Source organism: Trachymyrmex cornetzi, unplaced genomic scaffold, assembly GCF_001594075.2.
Source record: "Trachymyrmex cornetzi isolate Tcor2-1 unplaced genomic scaffold, Tcor1.1 scaffold35, whole genome shotgun sequence".
Taxonomy (NCBI): domain Eukaryota; kingdom Metazoa; phylum Arthropoda; class Insecta; order Hymenoptera; family Formicidae; genus Trachymyrmex; species Trachymyrmex cornetzi.
The window spans coordinates 64306-84680 of NW_017298213.1; the positions used below are offsets into that span (position 1 = coordinate 64306).

The window sequence follows — 20375 nt, forward strand, 5'->3', positions numbered from 1 at the left end:
GGGAGGGAGGGATTGTGTGTTTGAGATAAACCACCCTCCCCGTCGTCGACGCGCTGCCACGTGTGCGCCGACCATTTTGCTGAAACATAATGTAACTCGGAACGATGTTAAAATATGGCGCGGCCTTCGAATTACATGCGCCCCCCCGCGTGTATTAGAGACACGAGCCACTCTCTTTCTCTCTCTTTTACTCCCTCTCTTTCTTTCCACCCCCGTGGCTCCTCTTATCGAGAATAAATTCTGGCAGTTTTACCAGGCGCGATTGAATACCATGGGAGACGTGACGGTTGGAATAAAGAATAAAAATAAAAAGAAAAAAGAGAGAAAATGCGCGAAAGCAGTTTTCATGACTTTTTTTTCTCGCGCTTTGATGAGCGTTTTCGGGAGCCGACTTGGTGTCGTCGGATAGCAAGAAAATAAGCTACGCGAGACCAGCCGTCGCGTGTCAACGACAGCCCACGATAAAGCGAGCCCGATTGTGCTCCATTTCAACATATTCGTGTTCTTCTCGCTGTTGTTCAAGTATCAAATTTACTTTGGGAGAAAAACATTGATGAAAAATTGAAAACGCATGCTTTATTCGTGTTCTCTCCCTCCCTCTCCCTCCTTCTCTCTCTCTTTCTCTCTCTGTTTTTTAGGCCCATTTTCACATATGTGGGGGGTTACCTAAAAATTGCCAAGAGATTCATCAATGAAATTCGTTCATGTATTTCTTGATAACCCTTAATTATTTTTAAGCTAACAAAGTTTTATCACTTTTAATTATTAATTTACATTTTTCTCGAAATATTTTCTTAACCAACACTTTAATTGGTACTTTTTCTATTATCTGTTTATAAATATATGAAATGAGAAGTTAATTAAAAAATTGCTTAATTTCTTAAAAATCTATCTCAACAAGCACACACCCGAAAAATTGATCACTTTCTGCCTCATGTACTATCGCCGTTGGAAAATTCCATGCGTTTACGATTAAATATTTATAACGAACCACGTTATATATTCGTCATATCGAATCTCTCGGCTAAGAAACTCGCCGCGAGGAAACTCTATTATAACGTCGTCTTTATTTATGTGTTATTAAAACTTATGGCATAACTTCTGTTCCTTTCTTAGTCTATCCACGAGGAAACTGTCACGGCGCCTCATGTTGTCCTGTGCATCACCAGTATTTTCCGCTCCAAAAATTCATTTACGTCCGCATTTTGCTGTGCGTAAAGAATTTTTTCGAAAATTTGACAGTGCGAGATGACAGCAGTGATTTAACCATCTTATTTCTTATCGCAAAATCAATTAAAATAATGTAGGAAAACAATGTAATAATATCATTATATAAATTATATCGAGGTTAAAAATTGTTTTTTTATTATAAAAATATAAATACACAATAGTTATGTGTAATGTATGTATACTTTCAAGTATATTGAACATAAAAATTTCAGTCCTTTTTTCACTCAATTTCTAAGTATTAACAAATATAAGATCTAAATATTTCACATTTTATTCAACTTAACGCACGACGTCCACATTGCGATAGTATCAACTTTCTTTTAAGTTAATCTCACCAATGTTATACTTGTTTTGATATATGTCTATCGTGACACGCCTCGTTTACAATAACTCACGTAAATTTGCTATTTTCACAACATCTGTATGTCCGAATAGGTCCATCCGTCTCTGATGAATTTTTACTCGAGGAGCATTTCGAGCGCGAAATGCAATTAAAAAAGTTCACTATGCGGCGAAAACTGGCTCTGTTTTTTTTCCCCCTCGCGCGCCACTTTCACGTCGGAACACGGCGAGAGAGAGCGGTCACTCGGTTTGCGAGCTACTGACCACTCGCAGTTGCATCCGCTGCACGAGATGCATTCACACATACACACACACACATACACTGGGCCATCTCATCGCACACTGCACCAACAAGCACGCCAAGTTTCCCCACCGACGGGACGAACGCATTTTCGCAATTGGATGTTCGAATCCGGTCGGCCCACCTTCAACTACGTGCAAAGCTTATTCTCGAAAATTTATTCGAATGAAGAACAAAATATCGCGAGTTATAAAAAAATTGTGAAATACTACATCATTAACATAACTAATTTTAATGATTTTACAGTAAAAGTGTTTAATTTAAAAGTATCAAATATGCAAATCAAATCTAAGGTTTCGATAAAACCGCTTAAAAGTTGTTCCATTATCGATTCAAAAAGTAAATTGGAAATGTTGTTTTTAATATGAACTTTGGTCTGTATTTTGGTGTGTACACACATAATTAATTGCTGTTTTACTTTTATCATATCTTGCGATTTTTGCAACGCATTGCGGTAATAACTTTACCTTAATTCTTCACAAGACAAATATTTTGTGACTTGGTCTACTCGCACTTTCAAAACTTTATATCGTGTTGTTTTTATTTCACAATGTCTCAAAATTATCGCCTGCGCTTTTATCGCAACTTCTTTCATGCATACACAAAGCTCTTTGATCAATTTGCCAACTTTTTCAAAATGTGCGCAGATGAAGACGATAACAATTGCAAAACATCCTGTATTCGTCGGTGAAGCAATAAAAGAACGTGACCAGATCACATAATATTTCTGAAAATGCTACTTTAAAGTTATTGACTAACGCGCTGCGTGTTAAGATAATAAAAAAAGTAAATAGTGACTCGCTACTCGCGATTACCAGTTAATTCTACTAGCTAATTCGTGCGTTCGTCGTCTAAATAGTCTAAATGCACTGATGATACGGGTCAAAACTTTCCACCGTGTGCTTTTTTTCAACCGAAACGTAGAGTAGTCCCGTAACAACTAGTGGACCTCTCTCACCCTTTGCCTCGTTCTCCGAATAAATTCTCTCGTCTCTCTTTCTCTTTGGCCGCTCTCGCCCCACCTTCTGCCTCATGAATCTCTCATGGCTCGAACAAAGGGCCCAAATAAATACAAATAGCACTTTCGAACAATGGCCGCCTATGGCGTTGTCTATGCGGCCCTCTCTTCTCGTGCCTTCTCTCGTCTCGTTCGCCGTTTTACGTTTGTGGAGACCGTGTCGAGAGACAGGGATGGAAAGAAAGAGATTTTTCGAGGACGACCCACGTGTAAAACGGAGTATCAGGCATGATGGGTCCCCGCGCCGTCATAATTGGCTTTGCCTCGGCGTATCGGCCTCGCATTATGCCGTCGCCTGCATTAGCATATTCGCCTGAAGATCTCTTTCGTCACGCGCATAATCGGTAAGTATGTTCCTCGAAGGGATGCTGGGTCGCACCACTATTTCGACTTCGCGGGAAATATCGAATTAAGATATATCATCAACATTTTTTAATTGATATCCGCGACCGCTGCTAATTATACGAGTACAAGTAGTTCGCTTAATTTTTTGCGCTACATAATTCTCAAGTTTTGTATACTGGATACTTGAATATCATTATGAAATTGATAAACACATCAAATTTTAATGCAAATACTATAAGGTAGATAACAAGAGGAAGAAACCAATGAAAGCCGAAAGATAGTTAAAAATGTGTAATTATTTATAACAATTAAACATAATGCCAAAAGGGTATAAAAAATTGCAGAAGTTTTGATATTCATTAAAAAATTTTTTTAATAATTCAAAAAAATTCCAACAGTTTTGTTTATTATCTTACAACACACAGATTTTTGAGTGTCAGTACAGCAGTTTTGTTCTATGTTAATTTATTTCGCAAAGCCTATCGGGCGAATTCTTGCGCGCTTTTGTTTTTTTCCTGTGCGACGTTTTTTCTTCTCTTTTATGCAGATTAGATACGGGTATGGGATTACAGTTCCAGGGCGGCTGCACTTTTGCCAGTCAGGGCTGGTTTTGAATAATTCCCTTAGAACCCACTGACACGGTGTCACCTGGATGAATGAAATGCGAACGACCGTGAGAGAGAAGAGAAAATTGTGAATTATAAAGAGTCTACGTGCTTTAGAACAATATTTACATTCGTTTACTCGGATGAGAAAAGTATTGATAACAATTTCTAATTAATTAATTTTATTATCTTGTCGCGTCATACTAGTGTCTTGAAAATTTTAACACTTTGTTAACTTTCTTTAATTTCTTCAATCTGCATTAAATAATGTATATAATTTTTTGTGTTTAAAGATTCACACTATGTCCATTATAAAAACTTAAATAAAAAGGAACTAGATAAAAGAGTACCTATGACCTATATTAATCTATGTGTGTCCAAAGGAATTATGTTTTTGAGAATTAAATAAATTTATCTATCTATAAAAGAAGTGTATTATCTTAATTAAGGAAATAATCACAAAAGCCTAATATAATTTACACTTTTCGAAAAAAAGAGTGAAAAAAGAAGAAATATATATATTTTAAAAAATAAGAAACTTGGAAAAGTCTTAATTGATCTTCATCACGTCTTGTTTTTTCAACTCATAAAATCCATCTAAGATCGCGTATCCGCGAGATGAAGTCTAAGAGGCGAAAGTAAATAAGTGGAAGTGTTACATTACGAAACGAGAGTCTTGTTGTAAAATTTCCGGGCGGGACGGAGTCGGCAGGACGGAAGGTCGCACCCGTTTTTTAATTCGAGGTCAATGACGCTCGAGGGAGACTTAAAAGTTGGGCTAACGATGGGTCTGTTGACCCCCAAGATTTTTTACTCGGTCGTAGAACGAAATCGGACCACCCTGTCATTAGCATACAAAAGTCTCGACTGCAGGCCGAGCGAGCGGCCCGTACGGCGCGGCGGTTAACGACAATCATTACTTGGGAGGCTGGCGACTCGTAAACTCTCTTTCCTCTTTCCCTGCGGTTGTTCTTTAATGTTCGCCCCTTAGTCGCGCGACCGCACTTCCGCATGTACCTTGCCCTCTCCATATTCAATTCCGGCGTTTGTCCAAATCGACATCTAAGCATAAAATGTTCAATGCTCTCAGAAAATTTTATATTTTTTAATTTGTCTCTCAGAAGATAAATTAAACTTAAGAATTAATAAATAAACAGAATTAATAAATAGTTTGAAAAACATTTTATCTTCCTAATTTTACAAATATACATTTACAATACAATACTTTTTCTACTTTAAAACATTTTATATAAGATTGTATTATTTTTATATAAGATTGTATTACTTGACTTGATCAAGAGTGTGTCGCGTACATCAGTGCAAAATATTTTAAAGTTACAACATGTAGTTACAACGCAAAATTATAACACATTTCTGGATTTTTTACATCTCACTGACGCATTATTGGATTTTTTTTATATTTCACTGACACATTATTGTGTAATTATATTTCACCGACAAGGTAAATGACTTTGTGTTACACATTATAGACAATATTCTTTATATATAAGGTCTCAAGTTTTGAATTATTCTTTCTCAGATACGATTTCGTTCGCAACTTAGATTAAAATATCAAATGGACAACTTATGCTTTTTATTTCAACGACAAGATTATGCTTGCGATTTTATGAAATGTTATTATTTAATCATATTCATTTTTATTTAAGATGTTATAACTGTAATTAAAGATTAAGGATAATTTTTTATATAGTAAAGACAAGAATTTGCTGGCAATTTAACGAATTGTTATAGTTATAGTCTTTTCATTTATTTAACATTGTATAGTTGTACTTTTATTTATGATTTACCTTTGTAACATTGAAAATGACCCGATCGGAGTCGAAACGTTTGTTAACTTTATGATTCTAATTTAATTAAATTTGTTTGTGTAAATATTGCCCTTTTTAATTGTCATATTGTATATATACGGAACCTTATAATTACTTATTGCATTATTTTTATTATAAAGAAGTAAAGTTTAAATTTGCAGATCAAATAATTAATTAATATATAAAAAGGGGTACTAATACTACTCATTAATGTCAACGATATTAAAACACGTTTCGTAAAGACCTAGACGGACTGTACGGATGCTCGCGTCTTCCGCTTCCGTCAATCGTTTCAAACTGGTATATGCAAAAAAAATATATCCGCGACTACTCCGTAGTTCGTTGTGTGCCATGTCCACAATAGACACGTCTTGAGAACAGCCTCAGGAAACGCCACGATCGTGGGAGAAGGAAGACGTTCGTTTTTTTTTTGGGCACTCCCGCGTTTTTGTCTTCACCGGCAGCTGAAAGGGTTGCGCAGAACGTTGGAAGGAGGGAGAGAGGGAGAGAGGAAGGAAGGGCGAGAAAGAGCGAGAGATGCTGAGCGAGAGATGCTGAGCGAGAGATGCCAAGCGAGAGAGTAGAGATTGAGATGAGATGGAAGCTGTTGAGACGTGTGGGAAACGGACCCAAGGTATGCAAATTTGAGACTCGTGGAACGAAGATCAGCAAAGAGGGTAGGGGGCTACTTTCGCTGCCAAAAAAAGCGGCAACCTTCATATTGGCATTGTGTGCGTATCCCACAGTGGTACCGATCTTAAACATGTAAATCGCCATAGCGTGATCAAAAACTCGCCACGTCCCTTCTTGGTCATGTTTGCTTTACGATCTGCGAGAATGCTTACGAATCTGTGAGAGGTTCATGATGCTACAGATAACACTGTCTGAAATATCATAATCTATGAAGGATGATTGTACATGTGAGAGAAATTCGAATGATATTTAAATATGTTATGATATATTGTATATATTATTTAAAATTGCTAATCAGTATATGCCAATTCATTAAACAATTCTATGAAAAAAAAAAAAATAAATAAATACGGATATACTCTCTGGACTTGTATTTATATTTTTATGTAATTAATAGAAGAAAATATGTTTGCTTATGTTTTTATTTCACAAATAATTGTAATTACAAATCAATGGTTAGTATATTAGTCTGTTACACGGTTATGCGTGCGACAAGTGAAATTATAAAATACATATTATATTTTGTAATTATACTTATTATTTTATTTGACAAACCGTAAAAAGGGATTAAAGGATAAAAGGAAAGAATAAAAGGTTACATTCCTTTTTTAGAATTATTGTTGTTCTTCGTCTTGATAAATCAGTTTGATATCTATTTCCGATCCCAGTCGTTCACGAAGTTGATCGAGAACGTCAACTTGAATTTGATCAACATTTTCGAGAGGAGTGTAATCGTCCTCACTAGATCTGCAATAAAAAATTATTTAATAAACATAGATTATGAAAAAAACAGTTATTTGTTTTTAATCCTTTCTACCTATATTCTTAAATTTTAATAAAATAATTAACCTTGTGTGTGATAATATATTATAATATATCATTAGGCAAACCATCTTGGGATAATTTTTCCTTATGCATTTTTCAAATTATTTTTTCTTAATATGAAATAATTCTTTAGTCAAGATTTATTGAAGAAATTAGTATTAAAGAAAAGCAAGATTTATATTTATCAAAGAGGAAAGTACTCAACAATTAATTAACAAGACTCTTATAGAATTCTAATACTGGCCCATTTAATATTGAAAGAAAGTATATATAACTAATAATTTATTTTAAGTATTAAAAGCATTATTGTTCAGTACTTTTAATGCTCCAAATAAGTAATTAATTATTATCTTTCAATAATAAATCGGTTAATATTAAATTATTGCTAATATTTGATTTCTGTAAGGAGAACGTAAAATGAAAAAAAGAGGAAAAGAGAGAGAAAAGAAAAGCATAAAAGTAAGTTTAAACATAAAAGTAGATCATTAAAAGAATCGTATTCTTTATTTATTCTCGCTTTCACTTTTCTCTATTCTTCTACTTTCGCTATTTTCACTTTTTCGTTGTTCAATGTTTCTTCTATTTGCTATCTCACCCTCTGTCAATTTTTGTCGCTGATTGTTTAATCACCGTTTGGCAAACTACGAGAGAAACTGCAAACTGTCCAGAGACGATATCCGGCAACGTTTCCGCGTCTCCCCCGGAAACTAATGTGCTGAAATGGGAGTTGGAAACAGCGAAGGGTGGAAGCAAGTCGAATGGGGTGGAATCGATTTTTTTCAGCTTCTGCCGGAAGTTTGAGCAGAATCTCCGTACTTTTGTTGCCAGATGGCGCCAAGTCACTTACTTTAAAATTATTTTATATATACACTAAAAAAATGTACTAAATTTTAATAAATATATACTTGTTTGAATAGTACTAACTAAATATTTACTAAATGTAAACATATATTTATTTAGTATAAGAAATATTAATTTGTTTTACTATCATTTTTTATTATTGAGTAAATATTTATTTATTATAAATACATAATAAATAATAATAAAGATTTATTTAGTACTATTAAAAAAATATTATTAAAATTTAGTAAAGTTTCTCAGTGTATGTAACAGTATCTATATATTCAGATAAAAGCATATCTATCGCATCAATTGTAATTCAAAACATGTTCGTATTAAATACTATTAGAAAAAAATTATTTCAAAGAGATATAGTGTGAGACATGAAAAAATATATAAAATATATATGTTTTCTTTTGCATTATTAATTGTCATCGTTAGTACTTTGTCTTTATTTTATTATCCGGGAAATACGGATAACCAAATTTTTTTAAAGTTCAACAAAAGTATTGTCACTTTAATATTTAGAAAAGTGACGAAACAAAACTGAGAAGAAGAAATATATAGCATTTACTTCAGGAAATCGGAGGTAGAGACATCTAGCTACGAAACACAAAAGTTTGATGGTTTGATTTTGTGCACCCCTATGTGAAACCCATCCCTGCCTATCTGGAGGGTGGGGCTTAACGGTATACCCACGATCCTGAATCCACCCCTCGGACAGCCCCGCCGTGTCGTCCCTATAAGCCGCCCTTCTTCTCTCTATTTCGTGCCCTCCCAGCATCTTCTTCCACGCCATCTGCGGCATTGCAGACTTCGGTTTCGCGCGCGTACAAAAGCGGGACAATATTTTCATTTCAGCTAGTAGTTTGAAACCGTAAATTAAAGCCAATTTGTACAATCTGAACTTTTAATTGTCATATATGCATAAGACGTTGCCTACTGCGATTGCTAATTGTCCTTCATCTTTAACAGATACACGACCCTCTTACCACAAAATGATTCTTGTATATTCAACTGCTAATTTATCACACGTGCAATTATTTTCGGTTTGTATTACTAACAAGCGCATGTGGTATTATTCTTTAATAGCATAATGTAAAATGTAATTTCAAATATTAATTCAATCTTATCATAGTAGTTTTTTAGCGTATTTGGAAAAAATATAAGAATTTACATTAAACTCATTTCATGTTTAAAGATATTTGTATAATGAGAGAAACTGTTGTGAAAATATCTCTTCATATCACTATAAACCGTTAGGTAGTAGAAGATTGATCAATAAAGAAATTTTTTTATGTTTTTCTGTCAATCCTATATAATTTTATTGTAAAAACAAATATATTTAGCGCAAATTTTTAAATTTCTAATTAAATTTTTTGTAAATTTCTAATAAGAAAAAAGATTGTATTGAGTAGGGAAGTGATCTACCTGGCTATGGTGACGATTGTTGGAGGCGTAGGAAGAGCCGCTAAAAACAATCTGAACGTTCCATTGATCAAGCGATCGAGATCATTGGGTTCTGTCACATGATCGGGTAGAACTGTATCATCTATAGTGCAACCTGCATTGTACACTAGCATCCAATCGATTTCGGAATCTCTGTAGACGCTCGTTACTTCTTGAAAAATCCGATCCACAGCTTCGTATCTGAAAATTGCAAAGCATGATTATATTAGTAAATATAAGTATTGCGTCGTAAAATCAAATAAATTTAATCTGTGTGTTCTTATAAAAATTAAATAATGCTATGAATTTACACATAAATGTCATTAGATAAGTATTTTTGCTATATTTTCGCATTTGTTTTATTTACTCTTTAAACCTTTAGGAGTAAAAATTGAGCTAGTCTTGATAAAAGAATGAAAATTTTTCACTCTTGGACAAGATTTTTATTTTTTCAGAGTAAGATTTCACTCTTTTAGAGTACGAATCACTCCAAAGTGAAATCTTACTCCATTTTTTAAGTGAGACTTCAAAAATGGAGTATATTCCTTAGAGTGTGACTTTCACTCCAAAAAATGAAATCTTACTTGAAAAGAATGAAATTTCACTTTTAGAGAATGAAAATCTGCCACTCTTGTTCAAGAGTAAAAACATTTCACTCTTTTTTCAAGGCTGGTTCAATTTTCGGTCTTTTGAAGTGCGATTTCGCTCCAAGAAATTTAGAAAGTAGCTAAATAAATCAGATATATTAATAAGGATATTAAGATATTAGTTGTAAAATGAATATTTATCAAAAGCCTTTGTTAAAAAAAATTTCTTCACTTATAAAAACGCTTTATTTACGAAAAGTCGATTACATAGGTAATTTGTAAACTTCATCGCGGACGCGCGTAACGATGGACGAAGGTAGGCGGAGGACAAAGGTGAACGATATAAAGTTTATAATACCCCAATGATAGCACGTTTCTCTCTCTTTCTCTCTCTCTGTAAAAGTTGAGGTATTTCCTGAAGGCACGCGACGAAAGTTAACACGGCCACAAGAACGGTTCCGGGTGCTCGTAATTTGTACTTCTCCTTTCCTCTACGAATGCTCTTTATCTCCCTCCCTCTAACTCCCTTATACCGCCCTCTGCTTTTACTCTTATCTGATCACAAGTTTTCCTCGTTTTCTGCAGCTGCAATTCCTGGTGCGGCACGATCGGACGATACCTCCGTTGACAAGCAGGGGCCGATCAACTGTTTTTTTTTATTTAGATTATCGATAATGATATCATTGGGGATGACGATGCGGGAACCGCGATGGCGGGCTTCGTGAACCTGTTTCTTAATAAAAGGACGTTTTTAAGCATACTATGATACTCGCGTAGACTGTTATTAGTGTTTCGTGGACATTCTAGTTATCGTCACAAATTAAGTTTAAAAAAAAATGGATTATGATAAAATCTTATTCTTTATTTATTTTTACAGAACTTTATCTCGTGATATTTATAATATTGCACTGAGAAAAATATTTTGTATGAATAACCATAATTTAATTGATACATAAATTACAAAAATTTTCTAATTTTTTAAATTTAGTTATAATAACCAAATTTTGATTAAAACAAAACAATTTATAAATTAAAAAATGAGATTTTCTAATTCATATATCAACCAAATTATGGTTATTTATAAAAAATATTTCTCTTAGTGAAAGTTCTAAATTTGCAAATAAAATATGATGAAAACTTTTAACGGTAGAATTTATTCCAAATTTTAGAAGAAATACCAATTAATACTCGATGGCAATTCCCAAAACCCGTGTGTCAATGTAGATTTTAATAGGAGAGAATCAAGGGTGTCTTTTACAGAACACGAACTGCTGCGCGACTAACATAAATTAGTCGATGCATGCACCGGAAGGTGAGGAGACATTTTTGATATTAATAACGAAACGCACGCAGGCCCTTCACGCTGTATCATTTCACCGCCGATGCATGGGCGAGCGCATAATTTTCGAATTAAGGTAAGCGGTCTTGGGTTTGGGTGATCACGGCAACCAAACGTCCGTTCGTAATAGGCGTAATTGGTGAGAAGATATGCTTTCCTTTCCTTTTTCCCTTCTTTATACGATGGTACCAGGTGCGCGCGGCCAACAAGCGGTGCGCACCTCAGTCGCTAACGCGTCAACTGTTTATAAGAGGAGGCCATCGTCGAACCTTTCTCGCCCACTTTTTCCTCGCTGAATATTAATTATTCCTCTGAAAGTCGCACCTGCCCTAGCCGCCTCTGGGCTGGACACACGCGAGCCCGCTTCTTTGTATCTATCACAGTGATTCTCACCGCAGATTATTCTGACAGTTGGGTAACAATGTCGGTTAATGATCGATCTCGAGGGAACAAGAACGCTGTTTCGTCTTCATACGTGCAATTTCATGTGAACAACGCTGCAAATAATTCAATCTTACGATTGCAACTGCTAAAGTATCTGAAGATATTTTAAGTAGTTAGAGCAAGTATAAGTGACATACATTTAGGTAAAACGGTTAGGCATATTGAGAGAAAAATATAATATATATCCACCATATTTGCATTATATTTATAATATACGATTTTCTTATAACAATCAGATATCTATTTGCAGTAATTAAAGGAAGGATAAGCCAAAGAAAAAGGCAACTACTGTTTTACGTATGTTTTGTCTATTCAATATAATATCGACAATAATGTTTATAAAATAAAAAATGCAATCTTTGATAAACATAAACTGATTAATAATCATATACGAAAAGACTACAATAAAATGTAAAATGGAAATATTACTTATAATTTGTTGAAATGTTATACAGGATGTTTCATAAATTTATATCAATACTTTACGAAGTAAATCTATATACACTAAAATAAGTAAAAAAAATCATATGAACATATTTCTTACATACCTTAGTTTTCAAGTTATGGATGATTTAAAAAAATGTTCGAAATGCTCGCCTTGTGCGTCAACACACGTTACTGAGTTACTGTATATTTTAGCACATCTCGACGTATCTAACGTTTACAAACAATATCCATCAATAAATCGGACAGAATTTCAAGCAGTCGATATCTTATGTTTGCGAGTTACTGCTCTAAATACTGTTCTAAGGCTGGGTTATTTCATCTTTCGATAAACTTCACTGTTTTACTCTCTTATTACTCTTTTATGTTCTTATTCTTTTACTCTTTTGTTTATCCAACACAAATAATTTACCACATAGTTTATCTAAAGATGGAACAACCGACTTTAAAAAGTGGCAAAATGGTAATGTACACTTATGCCGAAATGGCCGACGTGCATTTGATGTATGATTTGTATGACCGTTCATGCACGATGGTGTTCCATCTCATTTCTCATTATCTTAAAGTGAGAACATTCCTAAACAATGTCTTCGCAAACCGATAGACAAGACGAGACGGATCCACTCTATATGGCCACCACGACATTCTCTGATCTTAATACATTAGATTTTTATTTTTAGGGCCATTTAAAATCTATTGTGTATTCAACGTCAGTGATTAATGCGGATGATTTGCGAGAAAGAATACGAAATGGAATTGAGACTATTCAAAGAATACCTAGTATTTTTGAACGAGTGCGGGATTCAATGCTAAGATGTGAAGTAGGTAGCGTGAGTTGACGCACGAGGCGAATACTTCGAATATTTTCTTATCGTCCATAACTTGAAAACTAAGGTATGCAGTTCATATGATGTTTTTTATTTATTTTAGTGTATAGGTTTACTTCCTAAAGTATTGACGTGCGTTTATGAAACATTGTACAATAAATGAAGTTTGGTACATTACTCATCATGAAATTTACTGTTACGTAAATATTGTTTCAATATAATTAAAATGTACTATTAATAACTTTTTAATTGTGATTTGGTTTCTTGATAACATTTTCAGAGAAGTCTAATCACAAAAATATTTGTATTGGGAATAAAAGAATTTTTGTGTAATAAAATTAAGGCGGTAGATAGGTAACAAAGCTTTGTTTCCCGCTTGATTCCAAGTTAATTTTATTTTAATAGAGATGAACGCGCGCGAGATGAAGCATGATCGATGATGCTTAACAATCGCTGATAGGTATAATTATAGATGAATTATTACAGGAATATGTTTTAATGACGTGTGTTTCGTGAACATTCAATCATAAGAAGCGAAATCGCATCGTTAACGCGATCCATTAAGAACCTCAAGATTTGAGAAATCATTAAGTTTACGTCCCTGTGATTTTCTTCGCATAATTCAAATTTAATGCCTGCTATTTAGGACGCTTGAAAGTTGCAGATAATTGTGGAATTTCGATTTTTGTAAGATACATTATAGGTATATAGTAAATGTAAGTATACTTTTGCCAGCAATATGATGACGGTACATACTAATCGTAAAATCTACTTAATCTTATTATAATTTAATGTGATGACAATTAAATATAACAATTCTGTTTCGGCTATATTTTTTAGCCATCTTCAGTAGATAACAAATAATATATATAATGCTTAAAAATAAAGTCTTCATGAGTCAGTGAAAATTGTATAGTTTGTGTGCTGTTTTTTGCAATGTTCAAATCTCCAAAGAGACACAGAACCTGACCATGCTGTTCAACAGATCGAGTTATCCAGCTCATTAAAGACATGAAAACAAGTCTCTTTCCCAATGCAGTGATTGAGAACTAATTTTAAGAATTAGTTTTTTAAAATTAGCAATACTAACAAGTAACAAGCATAGTTAGCAGGCAAAAAAGAAATAAATATTAAACTATTAATAAATTATTTATGAATATATAAAATAAACTCTGATAAAAAACTTTTATATAAAACTTAATTTTTTAATTGGTTCCTTGATAAAATTTTCAGAAAAGTCTAATTACAAAAATATCTTATATTGGGAATAAAAGAATTTTTGTGCGCAATAAAATTAAGGCGACAAATAGATAATGAAGCTTTGCCTCCCACTTGATTCCAAGTTAATTTTATTTTCTTGAGAGATTTATTTAGAGAAATTTATTTAGAGAGCCTATTTATATTAACAGATTTAATGCTAATACTGATAGATTATGACAAATGACAATTACCCTTGACGTTCTTTTAGGAAAACATCGGCATCAGACTTGCTAAAAAAATTTTAACCTCCTGAGATATTTTTCAACATTATCTATGACACTATGTCGTTCATCGTAAAACGTCGGATTTTTGCGTATTGCTATTGTGTATTTCATTCTCAAGATCTTGTTAAAATGAGAAAAAATAAACAGGGTATGGTGGATTATGATTTGTTACGTGTATGAAATATTTTCTTTTTCGTCCTTTACATTACTGACGGTAGTCGCGCGAAATGATATCGAGCGGTATTATCCGCATGCTGTCACGGCTACAATTATATACGGCGGCAAAAACGATCGCGAGATCTCTTTGGACCCTTTTTTTTTATACTTATTCCAGGAAGCAGATGTCACAAGAGACTAGCACCAACGCATCCGCCTCTATCTGTACGATTCATATTTTTCGACGTGTGACCGACCGGTTTTGTTATTTCCACTCCTCTCTCTCTTTCTTTCTTTTTTTTTGTAACACAAACTACTATGTCCTCGTACAATGAGTGCAAGCAAGAGAAAGAGAAAGAGATAGAGAAAAGAAGAGAGACCGCAGTAACGAGGAAGGAAGCGAGATACTACTGGTCCACGCTGTCCCGACGAATGAGTTAACGGACAATGGCGGTCCACGTTGAAAAAATAAAGGAAAGAGGAACGTTGAACGAAGGGAGGGGGCCCTCATTACGAAGGGCGCCCCCGGTGTGTTTGTCGATAAGGGGGCCTATATGCAAATGGCCGTCCGTCGCCGGGCGCGGCGGAAAGAAAAAGTTTCCCTCTCTCGCCTGCTGCTTCTCTCCGTCTTTTTCTCTCTCTCTTTCTCTTTATCTGTTCCGATGCCACTTCTCTCGGTGCAGGAATAATGCCCTCCGACAGTACGCTCAAGCAGGAATGTAAGGGGGGAGTGGGGAGGATAGGGAGGGTATAATGTATCGTAATCAGATGATCAATTATTAAGAGCGCAGCAAAAAAACAACGAGGGTTGACGTACGAGCGACAGGACAGGAACGTATCCGGATGCGAGGGGCCTTCGTCCTTTTCTCTGCCTCCGCGATCCACTTCGGGATCTCCCCGAGGCGACCGACATTTGATATGCGTTTTAAGGTTTCATTAGAGCGAATCGTGAGACGCGGGTCCGCACGTTGTCTTATCGCGAGGAGCACATCGCTAGAATTTAATATGCACACACATTATTATAAATGCTTTTAACGTTTATTTAAACTGCCACGGTTTACTAGATAGTCATCGAGTTGGTGAGTGACAAGCTGCATAATGAAAAAAAGTATTTATAATACTTGACTGTAAAACACCTATGTTACCAAAAAAGTAGAACAGTAAATATGATATTTCTAAAAAATGCCAATTTTTTAAATAAATAGTTTCGATAAATTCGAGGATGTTCTTTTCTTTCTAGATGTCTAATTAATAGCTTTGATTTTGTATAACAAAATTCTACATTTTTATTTTATATAAGCGTACGACGAGATATGTTTGGGATTATTATTTGGACAAAAATAATTCATGTAGTTACTTTTACATATATTATTTACATAGATTTTAAACGATATTTTACACGACAAATTTAAAATAAAAAATTTTAAGGATAAGTTAAATATTTGTTGTATGAAGAAGAAAGAGTTATTACCCAGGGATTTTGCATAGTAAAGATATTGCCTTCTTCGAGCTCGATCTTTTCTCTCTGGCCTGATCTAACCGAACTTGTTTTACAAAAATTGTTTGCCGAGCGTTAGGAAAATGCATCGATATCGGATTACCGATCTATAATGGATATAGACCCAGCTGCGTTCACGCGTATGATCGAAGGTAAACGTTTATTATGCGTGACCCGAAATTTCCGTTATCTATTACCATATGCTCTGAGATGATAATGAAGTGAAGAACTGTTTTTAGGTGCATATTATGTATCAGTAATCTATACCACAGAATTTTTCTTTTGGATAAATATATAATAATAAACAATACTTCGATTACATTATAAATTACAAAGAATATTAATTAGTGTAAATATTTTATTCTAATCAGTATTTTTATCTCAAGTGATATATGGTAAACAACTCTTAATTATATCTAATTATAACTATAAAATTAAAGAAAAAGTAATATGTTTTTAATTTAATTGAAGAGATGATTAAATAATATAATTATTATTTATTAAATTAATTTAGCTATTCATATTTTAATGTGTCTATTTAATAGAATTACATTCAAGATTATTATATATGTTAATGCAATGTATTGAATAAATTTCATCAATTAGATAAGAGATACGTCTAAATTAAAAAATATTTTTATACTTCCGTGTCTAATATACAGGGTGTTTGATAAGTAACGATAAAACTCTTGCGTAGGAGTAGAGCGGACTAAACTGAATCAAAAAGTCCTCTATCATTTTACAATTTCCGCAATAGTTTTTTTAACAAGATATCAATTACATACTAAAAATCACCGAATATTGGTTTTAATAATATTTTACTCAAGTACTATTAACTTTATAGAAAAACAGCAAGAGACAAAAATTGTTTATTTTCTTCTTATAGAGCTCTAAAAATTTTTTTCAGAATTTTTTAATCAACTTTTTAGTACTGCATTTTCTTATTGACAATTATTTTTATCAACATCAGAAAATACTAAAGAATTCTAAAAAAATTCTCAAAACTCTACGAGAAGAAAATAAACAATTTTTGTTACTTATTGTTTTTCTGTAAAGTTAATAGTATTTGAGTAAAAAATTATTGAAAACCAATATTCGGCAATTTTTAGTAATTAATATCTCGTTAATTACTACAAAAATTGTAAAATTATAGAGGACTTTTCGACTTACAAGTTAGTTTAGTCCGTTCTATCCCTATGTGAGAATTTTATCGTTAATTATCAAACATCCTGTATATATTTTATATAATATAATATGATAAATAATATTTTGCAATTGAGATAAGAATTAACGCGATAATTGAAAACTGAGTAATGAAGATTCATAGATTGGGGTTTGGAGCTATTCAAATTACTGGTTCAATTAAGTAACACCCATTACTGATATTGGAAGCTTCCATCGCTCTGTTAGTGTCAGGCGGATACCTGTCAGGTGACACGTGCCATTCGGAACACGATAATTTGGCGCGTACTCGCAGGTAGAACGGGACGTGTTTGGGGCCGTAGCAGGTACACATCTATATCGAGAAACGATCCTAAGGGGCCGCCCCATGCTACCAATCAATAGATATTCATCCCCATCGAACGGTTCGGATGTATTGTCGATACTGGATGCATTCAGCTGCATTGTGGGATAGGCAGGTTGCACTGTTGCCACCGATGTGCCGCGGTAGAAGTTGAAAAGACCATTGACATCATGTCAAGCACAGGTCGATCTTTTTTGTTACTACGATTTGTCTTGCACGAGAGATTCACTCGAAAATGTATTAATCTCGACGAACAATACCTTCTGATAGACAGTATCCTGGCAACAAAAGAGATCCTTTTTATGTTATCTATTATAGTTAAGAAATTAAGGAAATCAGTTTGATATATTTTGCATGATTGCTGACGAATTTTGGAGAACTCGATTTACATACAAAATTTTATTAAAAATAATATTCCTTATTTTGTTACAAAATAAAAGAAAAATACAAAAATTGAAAAAATATTGCATAATTCCTATAATACATTAATTTTAATCTTTATATATATATTATTGTATTATATTATCATTATGTGTTATATATTAATATTTTCTTCATTCTTGACTTAAGTAAAATTTATAGTGTTTATCCATTCTCGATGTAAACATTTAACCGTACTTAAATAACAATTCCTGTCGAGAGATCATGGTATCTGGTAAGTGTAAAGGGTTCCTTTACATAGGGTTTTAATTCCTGCGTGAATTATTGATTCATTTGCGCGAACGTTCTCGTAACGGTATTTCACCCTTCTCTACGGAGACTTCTAATTAATTAACGGTTGAATTCGATCACAATTGCGAGTGCGTGCGAAACCAAAATCGACGGTGTTGTAACACGTTGGGGCAGCGTAACAGCGGAAAATAGAGAAAGGGAATAAGACGATGGGGGTCGGTTTCAGCACGTCGTCACGCTGCGCGGAAATTTGCATACGTGTTCCGAATTTAATTAGGTTACGAAACCGGGTCGAAGTTCACACACTTCATTAGAAATTCCGGTGGCCCATTTCGTCCTGATGTGATCCTGCTGTATCCGCTCTTCTTCCTAAGTTACGCCCCTTTCTCCGTACGTTTTTCTCGTCATTTTTTTTGCATACCCTTTTATTTTTCATCTAGCTTTTCGTGAACTTCTGAGCGGTTAGAAGTAATCATTATTTCGTAAATAAATAATAAGCAAATCATTAAGATAAAAAAAATTAAGATAAATAAAATTATTATTTTATTATTTACCATTAACTATTAATTATAATAAATATCAATATAATAATTTATTATATTGTTAAAAAGGAATATCATTAAAAAATAAAAATTTTAAATAAAACAAAACTTTTTTTATTAAAAAATATTTATGTTAGAAATTCTTTAAATTGTTCTGTCGTCGCGGGGACAAAGTGCAGTTATGGATTACATCTGAATATTTGTTCAGAATTACATGTGGAAGGAACATGATATGTCGGCTGATACATTCGTGAGACACATTTCAGCTACCATTACAGATTTACATGAAAACAGCCCCTTCTAATTATAAAGCTTGCGTATTACTTGGGCAAGGGGAGCAACGTTGCTCTCGGGAAGGTGAAATAATCAAGTTAGTCTCTTTCTCTCTTTCTCTATATGGGGCCTTATGCAAATTCGACCCTGCTACTGTATCAGCATCAGCTGTCTTAAAAGAAACTTGCGACGTTGGTCGGAACAGGAAGTGAAAGATCTCACGCTGTCTAATTAATTCGTTTTCGTTAATGGAGATATTTATTACTCATCTACGCGTTTTTGTTAACACTGCTAGGATTACGATCAAGTTTTTCTTTTTCTCTCCGCGTTATATCATACATATATTATACATGCGATTATTAATAAGAATATTAATAATTTATCGTATTTTTTTTCTCTCTTTAGCCATTACCCGAATAATCCTTTTTCTAGTCTAAAGAAAGGATTTCCACGGTACTTTTCACAGGAGTAATTATTTGATAATTTTTAGTGAAAACATATAGATATTTCGATGAAATATCTATAAAATATATATAAATGTCTATAAAATATAATATTTATTTACAAATAATTATAAAAATGTTTTATGTTAAAGATCAAAAGAAACTTTTGTAAGAAAGTGGCTTATCCGAAATATATTTTAAAATTAAAAAAATTAACGCACCGTGTATCTAACCTGTTCTTTACATTTTGAATCGTTTAACAAGTTTGGAAAATTATTATCAAGCTTTTCTCAACATCATGCTGTACAGAACAACTAAATAGATAAAAGTTTTAATTGATCTATCGGAATATGAAGTAGAGAGAAGTCCTCGTCTCCAAATTAACAATTAGCGCAACGGTATAGGCTCTTCGATCAGCGATTCGCTTCGTAATTGCGTACAATCAGCGGTTTCTGGAGGAGCGAACGGCTTAACGAACTTCCCCTTTGTCGCTCTGTGCGCGGTCGATTATGATTCGAGAGCCAGGTAGGGGCCGGCCGTAATAACAGTTTTAAAAAACTCTTGAATATTACTTACCATCGGCATGAACCTATCTACTGGCCGTGATTCGCCGGTGCAAATCGCGATTTAATAGTGTCAAGGAGCGATGGTGCGCGGCGGGAGG

General features: G+C 33.8%; 1 protein-coding gene across 1 annotated transcript in view; it reads right to left on the bottom strand.

Annotated features, from left to right (window-relative positions):
* Positions 1–6977: 6977 nt before the first annotated feature.
* MESR6 (misexpression suppressor of ras 6) overlaps positions 6978–20375 on the bottom strand; it is a 750945-nt gene continuing 737547 nt past the window's right edge. Inside the window, exons 7-8 of the mRNA XM_018510785.1 lie at positions 9460–9678; positions 6978–7110 (exon numbers count right to left, since the gene is read on the bottom strand). Coding sequence (XP_018366287.1) covers positions 6978–7110; positions 9460–9678 — 352 coding nt within the window. The remainder of the gene's footprint in view (positions 7111–9459; positions 9679–20375) is intronic.